The sequence below is a fragment of the Balaenoptera acutorostrata genome, chromosome 12, assembly GCF_949987535.1.
Source record: "Balaenoptera acutorostrata chromosome 12, mBalAcu1.1, whole genome shotgun sequence".
NCBI classification, from domain to species: domain Eukaryota; kingdom Metazoa; phylum Chordata; class Mammalia; order Artiodactyla; family Balaenopteridae; genus Balaenoptera; species Balaenoptera acutorostrata.
Window position 1 is genome coordinate 43854096 of NC_080075.1, and position 15780 is coordinate 43869875.

A 15780-nucleotide genomic window follows, 5' to 3' on the forward strand; every position below is an offset into this window, starting at 1 on the left:
AAGAAACCAACGTATGCACAGCATGGCATAGAGTAAGTGTTCAGCAAATGTATTCGGAACAAAAATGAGTATCAATTAAGCTAAAAAAAAAAAAAAAAAAGATTTTTTTACTCAATAGGAGAAACATGGAGCTACCTCCAAGTAAGAATCCATGGGTTAAAAAAAAATAGTTTTAGTGAATTCTTATCAACAACAAAAATAAGTAGTAGATGAATATGATGGGGACACAGAGGCAAGATAAGCAAAAACACCCGGCTTACCAAAGCTTAGCAAAAGGCAAAATTCTCTGCACAATTAGCCACAGAGAATGGTACCATATTACGACACCATGTAATAACTGAGCTTCACAGATATGCCCCTCTGCCGTCAACATAAGGGAACATTGCAGGAAGTGTTAGCTAAGTCAGGGCAATGCAAACTGTATTTTTTAAAGATACGCATCAAAATGAGCAGCTTTTAAAAAATGATCTCCCTTGAAAGGATGAGCTTCAGTTATGTCATAAATAAGCACCAGATTTGGGAGGAAAAGTTCTGGGTCTCAATCTTGGTACTGCTCCTTGCCTTGTTCGGCCACTTTCCCCATCTATATTACAAGGGTTGGACCAGATGATCTGTGATACTCAAACCCTGACTCTAAACTCCTGTGATTCCAATGCCAGCTTCACCGATTTGTTCTTTTAGTGAGAGGATCCCTGACTTATTCTAATATGCTTTTAACCTAAGGGTGTAATGTTGAATTGCCTTTGTTTTCTCCTCTACTGAGCAAGTTTCCATTCCATCCCAACCCCCTCACAGCAAGAGTCTCATCTTAAATGTCAAGGTAGCCCATGTTCCCCATAGGTAGCTAGGGACAGGATGCAGTCAGGACAGCAGCCAAAGACCCCTCTCCAGGCCGAGCCTGCAAAGTCATCCTGGGCGTCCTGAGCATTCCTCAGCTGGAGGGGCTTTCCCCACTCAGTGCCTGGACCATTGCCAAGAAGATCTGTCCAGCTGTAAGCCTGATTTTATATAGTTATTTTCACTTATTTTTTATTTCACAAGATGTAAACGAATCTGTTTAACTAGGAAATCACGTCCCTTGAAAGTGATTATAACCTAATTTGACATGCAGTATTTGTATACTTATTCTAGTGTTATGATGCATTCACTGTGTTTACATAAATAGAGATTTCTGTGTAATTACTACAAGATAATGTAAAGAGTTAATCACATGAAATCCCCCAAAATCTCATTTGAGTGAATTTTTTTAACTTGAATTCCAAAATGTTCTCTAAATCTTTTTTGAGAACCTTACAGAAACATCTACTATTGTCATCCGTTCTTGTTTGCTCATTAATTGATACAGTCAGATAATTTACTGTGTGCCTAATATGTACACAGATACCAATAAAGATAAAATAGACACACCTATTGCCTTCAAGAGCACTGAATCTAAACAAGTCTGGTACCGTGTCACGAAGAAAGGTAAACTCTGCCTTGATCTTGTCTGCTTGTCTTGGATACTCACTATATTTTCTTCATGAAAAATACAATGCAAGAAATACACAAGAATGCTTTGCATGAAAAGGAATATCAAGAGGAGAGAGAGAGGCAAAATTAGCATGAAATTCTAGAGGAAGGGCTGCAAATATTTTAAAGTTTTCTTCTTTTTATATTTTATTGACAAGGGAAGGAATTTCCCCCAAACTGGAATATTTCATTAAAACTAGGGAGGAACGATCACATAAAGATCAATCCAATAGCTCTTTACTTATACAACAATTTAGGAAAGACCTATCTGTCTATCTTCCTGAGGTTAGGTAAATGCTCCTCTTTGCAGTCATTTGCCTTCATTCATTCCATTTATACCATATGCTTGCCTCTGCCTTAGCATCTCTGAGGGTTAAAAATTAGGTAAAAGGCCTACCAAAGTATTCCAAGCTGTGTGTATGGCAAAAAGAGGGCTTGAAAAATGTCTGCGATGGCATCTGTAGATGTTAGGAAGGTGAGGGTGTCACTGCATGTGTACACTTCACAAACATCATATCCTCTCATCACTTTCACTGGACGCTGCATGCTCAGGTGGACCAGGGAGGAGAAAGTATCTTCACTTCTCCTAGGAATGTTATTCCTCCATCGCCACGTTCCAAACCTTCTCTCAAATCCTCGGACTCTTTATTGTGTTTTCTAGATGACAAAGACATTTAGACATAGTTATAAAGTAATGTCTTCAGCAAAATAGAACATCCGTATTTTTTGAGGATGACTTTTGTACAGTTCCTATCCAAAATTTGTCAGAATGAGACACAGAGATTCACTTTTGTACAGTTCCTATCCAAAATTTGTCAGAATGAGACACAGAGATTCAGGAATAAAAGAGATTACAGGAGTTGCCTCTGGTACCCTTAAAAAATCCAAGTCACTGTTTTAAACCTAGGATCACAATACTTCAATGTAATTTTATTCAAATTAATGTACACTGACTAAAGTACCTGATATGCCCAACAGTTCATGAGTTCAATTAACTTTCTTCAAAAGAAGGAATAAAAAGTATATACCATTTGGCAATAAGGTCCTGCAGAACTAAAACATATTATTACAATGAGCATGGCATTATATCACTATTTGTTGAACTATTTATACACAAACTATTTCTATAAAGGAATTATTCTTAAACCATTAATTAGGCAACCCTTAAAATGATGCCTACTGGTAAGCTAATTAACCATGTACAGCCTACTTGCTATGTACGTTTTTCATGCAAGTTCCATTTTGTTCTCCCATTACAGATGCAGTATAGTCATCATGGTGAAGAGTCAGAATAATGTGCTTTGGATGTGTTATTAGTACCATGTTCCTATGAGCAAGTTACTCAACTTTTCTGTGCTTTAGTTTCACTTCTTATAAAACGGGAATAATAATTCCCATTGTTATGAGGATTTAAATAACTTATACATAGAGGGGACTTAGACCATTGACCGGCACATGAGAAAGACACAGTAAATGTTTGCTATTTGTAGTAGTAGCAGCAGTGATCACACTGGCCTTGGATGGCATTTATATACACTCACTGCTGTGTTTTCCTTGTTCATTTTTATTCAACCTACCTCTAAATTCTAAGCCCTTGTGGAACCTTATCAATGCCAATAGGGGCCTCAGGTAATGACAAATGATCCATTTAAGTGTATGTATTCTCCCTACCCCCGAAATCCCCACTACATTTCAATCGTCCCTTAAAGTGGCTAATTCTGAAGGGACTGTGTCCATGACCATTTGTTTATTTGCGTATTGGACATTTCTAGTGGAAACACCAGACACTCGTAATGACGTTAACTATCAACAATACAGGAAACTCCCTGATAAAGTTCCTTTTTATAATCTACCTCTCCTTTTGGCCTGCTTCCTTTCTAACTGAGCCAGCCCCCCCACCCACCCAACCCAGGCTACAGAAGATAAGCACGTGTGAAATACAGAATTTCCGAGTTCCACTTTCCTTCCCCTTCTACCAATCAGCGCTTATTAAACGCTGAAGGTAAGCTGACTTATTCTTGACATGAGTTCTTCGCGACACTCATCGTAGGAAAGGAAAGTTATTTCTCTTGCTGCATCTACAGCATTTTCTTATGGCATGTCCAAGCCAACTTGATCCAGTCTCGCGGGAATGAAAGGAAGTCTCTGGAGAGTCTTCTCAGAGGCGGGGGAGTCCGCAGGAGCACCACGTGTCCCAATTTTTTTTTTTTTTTTACACATCTTTATTGAAGTATAATTGCCTTACAATAGTGTGTTAGCTTCTGCTTTATAACAAAGTGAATCAGTTATACATATACAATATGTTCCCATGTCTCTTCCCTCCTGCATCTCCCTCCCTCCCACCCTCCCCATCCCACCCCTCTAGGTGGTCACAAAGCACCGAGCTGATCTCCCTGTGCTGTGCGGCTGCTTCCCACTAGCTATCTATTTTACATTTGGTAGTGTATATATGTCCATGCCACTCTCTCACTTCATCCCAGCTTACCCTTCCCCCTCCCCATATCCTCAAGTCCATTCTCTAGTAGGTCTGCGTCTTTATTCCCATCTTGCCACTAGGTTCTTCATGGCCTTTTTTTTTTTTTTCCCTTAGATTCTGTATATATGTGTTAGCATACTGTATTTGTTTTTCTCTTTCTGACTTACTTCACTCTGTATGACAGACTCTAACTCCATCCACCTCATTACAAATACCTCCATTTCATTTCTTTTTATGGCTGAGTAATATTCCATTGTATATATGTGCCACATCTTCTTTATCCATTCATCTGTCGATGGACATTTAGGTTGCTTCCATGCCCTGGCTATTGTAAATAGAGCTGCAATGAACATTTTGGTACATGACTCTTTTTGACCTATGGTTTTCTCAGGGTATATGCCCAGTAGTGGGATTGCTGGGTCGTATGGTAGTTCTATTCGTAGTTTTTTAAGGAACCTCCATACTGTTCTCCATAGTGGCTGTATCAATTTACATTCCCACCAACAGTGCAAGAGTGTTCCCTTTCCTCCACACCCTCTCCAGCATTTATTGTTTCTAGATTTTTTGATGATGTCCCAATTTTGAGGTGACTGCTGCAAATTAACATCCTGTCTCCCCTGCGTTCCCGACAGCAGATTGAATATTCTCTTCCTCCAGGTGCCTGTGGATCGCCTGAGCTGTGATAGTGCTGCTTGAATGGCAAGGCGATGGGGTACATTTGGAGTCATCCAAACCAAAAACACGTTGGAAGAGACTCAGTCCAATCATAGACTCTGTGAGGCCTCCTGAGGGTTGTCAGGTTTTCAGCAGAATATTAGTTGGTTACTTAACATATTCTATTGTCTTCATTAAAGGCTTTAAATCCAGCTTTGCTTCATTTTACTAAATAAGATACCTAGAAAATAGAATCCCTTTTCCTCTCCATTGGTATAAGGGGAAAGTATTCCCCTGAATCAGTGCTCTTTCCACATGGGAAGAAAATGTGATACATGGCTGTCTGTGTCTGGTCTACTACTAAAATGTTCATAACATCATTTAATGCAGATACTCTTCCTTTCAGATTTTTCAATTGAGGGACATGAGAAATAGGTTTTTTTTTGTTTTCATTTAAATTTTCTCTAAGCTCTAAAATGCAACATTTTGGATTTGAGAAACTCAAATAAAAGGCAAAGTATATCAGAAGTGTCTTGCTAAGTGCTATGTTGGTTTCTAAATAAACTTAGGAAAGAGCTTTATTCCGAACAGGATTAACATTCCTCTGGCTCACCTTCTGCAAACATAACTTGCTTCTGCTGTGGCACACTCAAAGGGGGAAAATATTAGATGTGAAATTTATAAAAGGTGGCACACAGAAAAATAGCAATGCTTCAAAAAAAGCAATGCCTCTAAAAAGTAATATATTATTATTAGAGAAACAAGGTGATTGAGTGATGCCACTCATAACTTTTCTCCAACAGCTAGAACACCTGTTCCAACATTGTTTTCGTTCAGATTTGCTTTCTTTGTTTGGTAGAACTACTTACTGTAATAATAACTACATGAAGTCATTTACCAAGGTGACTAAACTATCTTCTGTTAGGGTGTCAAACCGCCCCAAACTGGAAGACCAAATAAGAGTCTGGATGTTGGACTGAGAAACAGTCTTACTGTGAAAGACTGATGTCTATGCTCATCCTTACTGTACATGCTCCCAACGTGGGCCTCACTGCCTTTGAGAAATTCTCACCAAGGCCCAAGGACCAGTTTACAGATTGCTTTTCTAAGTTTTCAGTGAAAACAACCCAGACTGGAATGAATCAACATGTTTAAAGGACTGTTAGGCAGCTCTTCTCTCTCCCTAGATCTCAGTGATTGTTACAAAGATGAGGGTCCAGTCATTCCTCCACCTCTGAATTGTCATTTGACCTATGAGTTACTGTCATTTGACCTATGACCTATCATGTTACTGGGGCCCTATTTATTTCTATTGTGTGGGAAGAAATCCACCTTATTTATTATTGGGATCAAATATAGGCGAGAGACATAAATGTGGTTGAAAATTTACAAGTGTCTGGTGATCGATATTAATAACGATTTGGGGAATTATTTGGTAAAAACTTATTATTAATCAGTATCTAAGAATAGGCTTGGGGGTTGTAAACACACTTCTTATACCAGATTCCTGATTTATCCACGTATCTAATTTCTATGCCTTAGAAATATATAGCCATCTCAATGCCATACGTCCTTGAAGCACTGACATCTGCTATTCTAGAAAAGGTTATTTCACATGGTTTTCTATTATAACAACTGAACTTACATCTTAATGGGATTCAGTAGGGTTTCTAGAGTAGAGGGAATAATAATTCATGTCTGAAATTGGGGAGCTATGTCCCCCCTAACATCTCAAATCCAGTAATCTGTCAACTCTTCCAAAGTGCGACTTGATTCTTCCATTTCTTCCCTTCCCCATTTTCGCACCCTTGCTCCCAACCCAGATCACCTTTTCCAAGAATACTTAAAGGGCCCCCAACTCACACATGGTCTCTTCCATCCTTCCTCACTTCAATCCATTTTCTGCAGAGCAGCCAAAAATTTTTTTTCAAATGTTAATCAGATTATGTCATTCACTGCTTAAGTTTTGTTTTCAATTAAGCGTAGAATAAAATCCAAATTTCTTAACTTTGCTGATAAAGCCCTATAGACTTTGGTCCTTCTCATTCTCCAACCACATCTTGTTTCATTTTCCCCCTTTCAAATAGTTCAGTCACAGGCATGTTTTTGAGCTCCTTGAACATGCCAAGTCTTTGCATAAGCCATTCCCTATACCTGGAATGCTGTCATCCCTGTCTGAGCTCTCAGCTCAGATGTCTCTTCCCCAGAAAGATCTTCCTTGATTGTCTAGTCTAAATTAGGTTCTCCTTACTACTTTCTCATAGAACCCATTGTACTGACCACAGTTTAATTATGAGTCTGTGTATGCAATGTTTGATGTCCATCTCCCCTACTAGACTGGCAATTCATAAAAGCAATACACTTCATTTGTTTAATTTGTTCGGTATGGTATATCTGGTACTTGTATATGGTCTGGCACATAATAAATTATTTTGAAGAGAGGGAGGAAAGAAGAAAGAGAGAGAGGAGAAAAGAGAGGGGAAAAAAGAAGGGAGGGAGGGAGGGAGAATGGAAGGAAGGAAGGAAGGGAGGGAGGGGGAAGGGAGGAAGGGAAGAGGGAAGGGGGGAAGGAAAAAAAGGTAGTCAAGCTAGCATATTTTCATTTTTACCCATTTTGTCACTGACAAGCAGTGTGACCTCAAGTAAGTCATATATCCACTCTGTGTCATCTTTCCTGCATATAAAATGATTCAACCTCATCAGAGATAGGAAGGTAAGAGGGGAGCATTTGGTAAGAGTGCAATCTGCCCTCAAAAATGCAGACAGTTCCCTGCATTTGGGAGAAAGAGGAAGGTTGGAGTAGCAGGGAAGAAAACCTAGAAACAAGTTGGTCCTACTCTGGGTTGGGTCTCTGGGGGTACAGGAAGGGCAGGGGGACGAAATCCTGAGATAACTTTATTTTCCCAGAGCGAAGAAGACCTGTCCAGGGAGATAGCAAAACTATTGAACTTCCTCACTGCCAGCATTGCACAAACACCATGATTCTCCAGGGAAAGAGAGGGGTCCAGAAGAGGCCCTGGGAGGCCCTGAATGCCTGCTAGGTAAGAGTGAGGTGTGCCTCAGCGGTGAACTGCATCACCTGGTGATTGTGGCCGGACTGACACATGCTCAGTGGACAGACGCCCAACCAAGGGCAGATGCCCTGCCCGCTCCAGCCACCCCCATCGCCTTGGTACTACTGAAGGCCCCAGAAATGAGGGACAAGTTCGGGGATTTGACGGGAGGAAGCTGAAGTGACTGAGATTACATTTCTGCCTCCTGCCGACTGGGGGCTTGAAATAAAAGGAGAATAATTTACGTAAAATAGTTACATATTCTTATGCACCTGAATTTGTGAGTTGAACTCCAAACCTGCCACATAATCATTTTGATTAATTTCCTTTGTCTTCCACCTCATTGACCATGCACTCTTTGTTCCCCTCATCCTTCACTCTTGTCTGATTCTCTGTCTCCATCTATCTTCTCCTGGTCTCTTCCTTTTGTTCTGCTCTCTTTCTCCAGCATTCTCCTCCAGACACCTCCTTGGTACCCTGCACTGCCTTCCAGCCCACGGTATCCAGAGCAAGAGAAACTGAACCCTGAAATGGTCACACAGTCTGGTCTCTGCCTTCCTCATGGGCCCTCCAAGCTCTGCTGCCTCAGTCATGTTTTCCAGTGTTTTTTAACCTCTTGTTCTCACCTGCTCCCCAAGTGGCTTTTCTACAGTATTTTTTTTTTCCTTTTCTCTTAGGACTCCTCTGTGATTTTGCTAATAACATTTCCACTGAGCAAAACAGCTTATAAAGGAAAAGGAAAGAAGGACCTCTGTACCTGTGAGATAACGGCCAAAATTCTTTGCCTGACTTTCAATACCTTCCCAGAATGGAAGATTCTATGCCATTCCTGCCCCCACTAGAAGCCTTTCTTTCCATATGGACCTGGATCTTTAGCAAATTCATGTATCTCTTAATCTTATCTAATTCGCTGCTTTTGCACAGTCCTTTCCCCTACCTAAAGTGGCCTCTCTCCTCCTCTTCACCTGTGCTAGTTTTATGTGTTAAGGAACAGCGGAAGACGTTCCTGAACACTTCCTGTCTACCCTAGCCCACATCATCACGCCCCCTCACTCCAAAGCTTATATCCTTATATCCTGTATCCTTCTCTTGGACCCTATTCATGTACTGTCATATGAAGTCACCTATCTCTTTACCATATACATTTTCCCTCCTGAGTGAGATTATTAGATCTTCAAAGTTGGGAACTTATCTTTTATATTGATAGTATTATTATTAACAATGAAAACAGTGTTACATATGTAGCAGGTTCCTCCTTCAAGATGCATCAAATGACATTTATTGAATGAATCCATGGTATCAACTGAATATATGTTTTTTAATTGAATAATGAGATGTGGAAGAAACAAAGCAAGCATGTATTGGATAAGTGAACGTCTGAAATGAAGCCAGCAGTCTGCCCAGATGTTCTCACCCATGGGGACAGTTCCACAGTTCCAAGTCACAGTTGGATGATATTTACAAGGCTTAATACCATCCTTACTGACTTATCTCAAGTTTTCACTGATATCAAAAATAAATGTTTTTGTCATGGAGCCTAATTTAAAATTCTTGGCATATAGAAGCATTTTATTCATAAAATGACTGCATATAATTATTTCTTTTGTTTTAATATAATTTAACTCAAAGTTACCAGATAGAGAACATTAGATTTTTCTGATGGCCCAGTAAAGCCAAGTGCATTTCAGAAACAAATCTGAGCCAGAGGGCATTATTTTATAGATGAGGACACGGGGGTGCAGAGAGCCTAATAATATGTCCCCCAAACACAGAGCTAATTGGTGAAAAGATCTGGTCTAGAATATAGATCCCTTGAGTCCCCATACCATATTCTCTTCTACATCCTGCTGCCTCTATTAGTGAAAGAATGAAAGGACATTCTGCAATATAGACAATCCCCCAATTTTCTTTTGTACAACAGTACCTCACAGTGTAATTGATCTATGAATTTATTAGTTAATATTAATGCAGCAGAGGGGACAAAAGGCTCACAAACAGTCCACACATTTCACAAGACACATTGCAGGAAAAAAAGTGACTAAGAAGGATCAATAGTATCCTAGGGTCTTGGTGGATGCATTCCTGGGGGAGATGGACCTCTTATTGCTGGTGGAGGGGGTCTCATTCCTGGAGGGGCATGCCTATTGGCGTCCCTCGAGTAGGAGGAAGCCCAATTGGTGGGCCCATGGGTGGTCTCATAGCAGGTGGAGGAGCCATAATTCCTGGAGGTGGGGTTACTCGAGCAGCAGGTGTAGGTGCAGTCCCCCGTCCTGGTGGATACTGAGTTGGGGCTCCAGCAATGCTGGCAGTAGCAGGAACTGCAGCAGCTGTGACAGTGCCTCTTCCCTGTGGGGTCATTACCTGTTGGGATGGGCCCCCAACCCCTCAGACAAGGCCTGCTAATCCAGCAGGAGCCTGGGGCATTGGAACACCAGTTGGAACACCTCTGCCAGCTGCGCTACCAACCCCAGGGGCTCCTGCAGCTCCAGCAAGTGGTACCCAAGCAATGCCAGTATCTCTGGGGGTGGGTCCCTCCACAGTCATGGAAACCAAGTTCTCCCCATGCAGCAACACCAGACCCAAAACCCGCTTTTCTTCATGCTCTGGCTACTTAGCATTCTTTGGCTTGATCTTCCTGAACTCATCACACTCGCAGAGGATCAAGTTCATATGCTTGCCAAAAGCCTTAAAGGCACCAATGAAGATCTGGTCATCTTGCAAGATACATCTCATCCCATAGTAAATGTGCTGTAGTATCTTGCTGCTCTTTCCCACAGTCATGATTGCTTTTCCACCAAATCCAATGTCCAGAGGAAAGTTTCAGGATCCCTAAGACCTAAGGGAAGGCTACAGATCAAGGTATGACGCAGGTTCTCCTACAAATAATGCAAACTGGGGTGGAAGCTTCGAATAGTAGATAGAGCCTGGTTTTTTTTTCTCTCTTGGAATCTTCTACCTGGGCATTCCAATACTGCTTTAACCACCTCTTGGTATCTCAGCTAAGAATGCCTGTCTCAGTTCCGCCTGGAAATCCACCACAGGTACTTGCTGCTGCTGCTGAGATCGCCGTGGGTACAGGTGATACTCCTGGTTGTTCAGTGAGGCTGTTCTTCTCCGTTTGACTTGGACTTCTACCTCTGGCACGTGCTGTTCTGTGGTCCATCTCAGGTGTAAACGGTCCCTGGCCCGCTCCATCGCGCCTCTGGCTGCTCTTCAGAACACAATGTTAGGCATCTCCGGTGGCCGCCCCACTCTACGCTGCCTTTGCTGAGGGGGCACCAACTAATAGGCTGGCTCTCCCCGCCAATTTTTTAAATGCTATAAAAGACTATAGCATAACCTATATCATGCTGTGTGTAGGAGAAGCATAATTCGCAGCACCCTAAGCAAATCCCTGTGGCAGCTCCTCTCAACACAGGCAGGATTGAAATTGATGTAAACTTGTGATCCAGGACTAGGTGCACATGGGACAGCCAAGCTGAGCTGAAGCCGGTGCCAAGACTTCAACCATGAAGGCGCGGGAATGGTCAAGTTGAAATCAACCACCTCCACCTCACATTTGCTTTGTCTTTGAAGATCCTCAAGTAGCCATCCCTCCTTAGTCAAGTCCCTCATCTGACTTTAAACTTGTCTCAGCTGTGTTAAAAGGAGGCCCAACGGCCCAGTCCTCCAATGTCACATATGTACCTATTATCAGTGGCCTGCTGGTGACAAGGACTTAATCCACTAACACAGGTAGGTGATATAGAAAAACAACAACAAAAAAAACTTGGCTAGTTAACCAAAAGATTGGATTTCATAGCCGTTTGTTGTTAGCTAACCATGTGGATTTGATTCAGTCTACACATTTGTATCAAAAGGGGGTTGGAATAGAAAAATGCTTTTCATATAGTGTTCCCAGGAACACTGGGGTCTCCCAGAGGGGCCGCTATGGTTTTATCAGCTGAATTATCAGGTTAGGCATCCACATCTCCCCAACCTGACTTCAATCAGAGCTGTTCTACTTTAATCTACATTAATATCCTGCTTATGCTTAATCAAAAAACAATCCTGTGGGAATTCCCTGGCGGTCCAGTGGTTAGGACTCCGCACTTTCACTGCCAAGGGCGCGGCTTCAATCCCTGGTCGAGGAACTAGGATCCTGCAAGCTGAGTGGCGTGGCCCAATTAAAAACAAAAAACAAAAAACAAAACAAAGCAACCCCCCCCGCACACACAAACACAATCCTGCTTTAAAAACAATAGTAATAAAACCAAAATTGCATTATAAATCCACATATTCTCCAATCTATGAGATATCTGGGGGCAGGCTGGGCCTCATGGAGCCTTTCTGATCATACCAGGTAGGTCTGAGCCTGCCTGGGGTCAGTCTGTATTGGTGAAAGTGCCCACCACAGAAACTGAAAGAAGCCCTCTTCCCCTTGAGGGCCCTCTAGGCCATAAATTACTGAGGATTCTAATTCATCCAAAGGTTATAGATGAAATAAATTCCTTTTCTCTATTGCTTAGACATATCGTGAAAAAGCTCTGGGGTCTTAACAAGTGTAATTCAATTCAATTCAATTCAATTCAATTCAATTATATTCTATCCATTAACTTAGTACTGTTACACGTTGAGGCAGAGATTTGATATTTTGTTGTTGTTGTTTATTTTTGTTACTGTTTTTTTCCAAACTTACCCCAGAAACTGTAGCTTCTACATCTCCCTGTGTAAGAAAACTTAGGGACTGATGTCCTTTTTTCTTTTACGTATTTCCATTAAATTCTTCCAATCTTTATTTAACACCAACTGAGCATCCATTACCAAACTAGGTGCAAGGAGAAAAAAGTCTAAAAGATACAGTCCTTGTATTGAAGGATTTAGTGTGTATCTGAGAGAAGAAACTTCCACACACAACACCAGCAGGTAACAAAGGAAGAGTGTTAGATTAGCTACAAACACCTGCCACAGGTAAATGCTAAATTTGCTTGGTAGTTTGCAAGGGGTGAGACTGGGGCAAGCTGAAGTTTTCAGAGGTTTGTTACTGTTTGTTGAAGGGTTAAAAGGATTTGGACACAAACGGAGAAACACCCCTTATGGGAAAGGCGAGAAGGTAGAAGACAAGCCCCAAGGGGTACTAAGAGGACCAGCTGCTTTGGAGGGAGAGCCAACTATGTTAGGGAACCCGGTACCCAGCCTCCGCCTTGGTGGAGGTTGCTGGTCAAATAACTTACCTGCTCTGGATCACAACCCAGCATCTTCCAATGGAAATCAGCTTCTGGTCTCCTAGGTATCTCAAAGACGCATCTCCCTTTAAATGTGTTTAATGCTTGCCACATGTTTAGTGCTCACTACCTGAGAGAGAGGCACACGTTATTATTACCATAATCATGGTTTACCACCTGCCTGCCTCACTTGAACCCATTACTCATGCCATCCCTCTCCCAAGAGGAGCCTTTTGTCATCTCCCAGGGTTCAGGTATCTGCTCTTTGGAAGATGAATTGAGTAAATGTTAAATTTTAAAGTGACCACTTCCAAATGCTTGGGGGAACATAAAAGGGACAATGGTATTCGCTTTGGATTCCTCAGTAAATATGCTTAGTTTTCAGGAGTAGAGGGCGCCTGAGGGTGGGTCAGTGCTTTCTCAAAGGCAGTAAGAAACAGCCCACTGAGTGACTCAGGGAACACAAGTGCCAAATTCTCATCCAGAGTAGGGGGTCTTCCCACATGTGAACAATCTTCCACATTTTCCTATGTCTCCCATGATCTCTTTTTCCTAAACTAGCCATGATAATCTGGGAATAAATTCACATTTTCTAAGGGAGAAATACTGCCAAGCTTGTTAATCTCATGCAGATGTGATGTTACTCTTACTATGTTGTAATATGGCTTCTTAAAAAACAAGTTGGAAGGAGGTGGGGGGAGAAAAGCCCACCAAAAAAAAAAACAACAAATATTCGCCAACCCATATGGTCAGTAATTGCTGTTTAATAGTCCTCCTATTACAAACCTAAGAGGCAGCAGTCTGAATTACCAGTAGAGTATTAATAAACAGGAATGAGTTAATAGAGCATAAAGACCTTCTCGTGGAACAGTGGGGGAGTTGAATATTCTTTTCTTCAGTCAGCTGTAAGTAATTACTGCATGGTGTGCTTCTGACTATTACCATAACAGAGCAATTGGACGTGAAGAATGGATAATAGTACGGACACGGAGGTATTTTTAGAGTATCAGCAGTGAAGCAGGTAACTGGCCTACTCCAGTAGAACCTTTAAATAAGTTTAGAAGACTTTTTTTTCCCCCTCTCCTTATGACATTTAGCCAGGATAGAATTTTTAAAAGATCAATCTAATAAATTATTTAAGATAACTTTACAAAGAAGATGCCTGTGATATGTAAATAAGAAGGCAAGAAGGGAGGAAGGAAAAGTCTAAAAAGCCCTGGTGGACGGGAGGCATCTAGCCGACGTTACTGTAACTACATAATCACAGGTTCCTTCCTGCTCCTCTGAGACTACAGCCCGGATGCGAATCTGCTTGACGGCTCCCACTGGCTGTTCAGGTGAAAGTGAAAATATTCAAATCAGAGCTGTAACTATGATTGCTGGAGTTGTGGGTTTTCTAAAATTGAGTTAGCCATCCTTGGTGATTTAATGATGCATATCATTTATTTTAAAATATTATTACAGGGCATTGACTGAGCTGCGGCACCTTTTTTCCGGGAACTGGCCATTATTCAATGCGGCGGGGGATATCAGGGGCGGTGGCGAGCTGAGAGGCTGTGTAGCAGCACAACATATGTTCTCAGATGCAAACAGCTTGAGACTTTGATTCAGAAAGGGGTAATTTTGCAAATGCACACAAATATCATTTAAGGGATATTTCAAAAAAAATTTTTTTTCAGGGTATAAGTCCTTCCTCCTGCCTCCCGGTTGCATGGGCCGATGCTGATTTCTCACTTTGCAGGTTGGTTAAGCATCATGGAGTGTTTTGGTTCTCAATCAAGAATATTCTTCCCAAGTGGTTCCAAAGTCCTGTGCTTGAAAATAAACGCGTGTCCTCTTTGTCTCCTAGCAGCATGTGTCCTAGCGTACAACAGCAGCTCAGGACAGAGCGAGGCAATGCCTTTGATTGAACAGTCCTATAGGTTTTAACCTGCCACTCGCATGGGCGGGAAGATTCCTTCAGTTTGCTATCTTCTTTGGGCAGTGCTGCCGGCTGAAGTCCAACAGGGGTGGTTAGGAGCCAGGACCCAAGTCCTCCTCCTGGCAGGATTCCTGCCCTACCTTGTGGCACAGGAGCTGAACCGAACATGAGCTGCCTCAGTGCTAATGACCCCCGGGTCCCACCTGAAAAGAAGAGGTGCAGCCATTGGGACAGGTGGCCATGCTTAACTGATCTCTGCCCACTGCTTTGAAGTCCTCTGACAAACAAACGTGTGTGAAATAAACACTGTCGCATTTATTTCTCCTGAAAAACGACATGATTGTGTCTGAGCTCCACCAGCCAGCATACTCTGATTCATCTAGACGCAGTCCCTTTCTTGATAAAAGACGCTGCAGCGCAAATTTACAGCTGGGGATTTCACCTGTTTCGCTGGTCGTTCTTAATAGAAGTCAAGGGCACACCTGTAGAGGTGTTGTTGTGACCCAGGGAGAGCAGCCGCTTCTCCGTGTGGCTGGGTTTGATTTACTTTTTTTTCCAAGTGTTTGAAAGGAGAATAGCTTTCTTTTCCTTGAGTCTATACAAAGATAAGGGCAAAAGAAAATCTGGCTAATTAAAGGCCAATTTTTAAATCAAATTGTTCACATAGGACCAAGATTAATGGTCATTTCTAGAAAGTCCTCAAGATCTCATGATCAAGGGCATTTCAGCAATCAGCACCTCTGTGTTTCTGACCGAGTGACATTTTAAGATACTTATAAGTGACTTTATATGTGAGTGTACTGTTTGTGGTCATGAGTGTGCCCCACTTGAACTTATATCACACCCCAATGAATCATGAACTTCCCAAGGGCGTGGGCTGCACCTTTGGGGTTTATACCAAGGGTTGCGTCGTATCCCAAGGAACAGCACAAAGACTTCCCAGGAAAGGATATCATCAACAAA

General features: G+C 41.9%; 1 protein-coding gene and 1 pseudogene across 1 annotated transcript; both read right to left on the reverse strand.

Annotated features, from left to right (window-relative positions):
• Positions 1-9751: 9751 nt before the first annotated feature.
• On the reverse strand, positions 9752-10473 carry LOC103006248 (small nuclear ribonucleoprotein-associated protein N-like; annotated as a pseudogene).
• Positions 10474-10668: 195 nt separating this feature from the next.
• On the reverse strand, positions 10669-10890 carry LOC103006538 (SNRPN upstream reading frame protein-like). Its single transcript, XM_057558442.1, has one exon. It carries the CDS (start codon positions 10885-10887, stop codon positions 10669-10671), a length of 219 nt encoding a protein of 72 aa, XP_057414425.1. The 5' UTR covers positions 10888-10890.
• Between the last annotated feature and the right edge of the window lie 4890 nt (positions 10891-15780).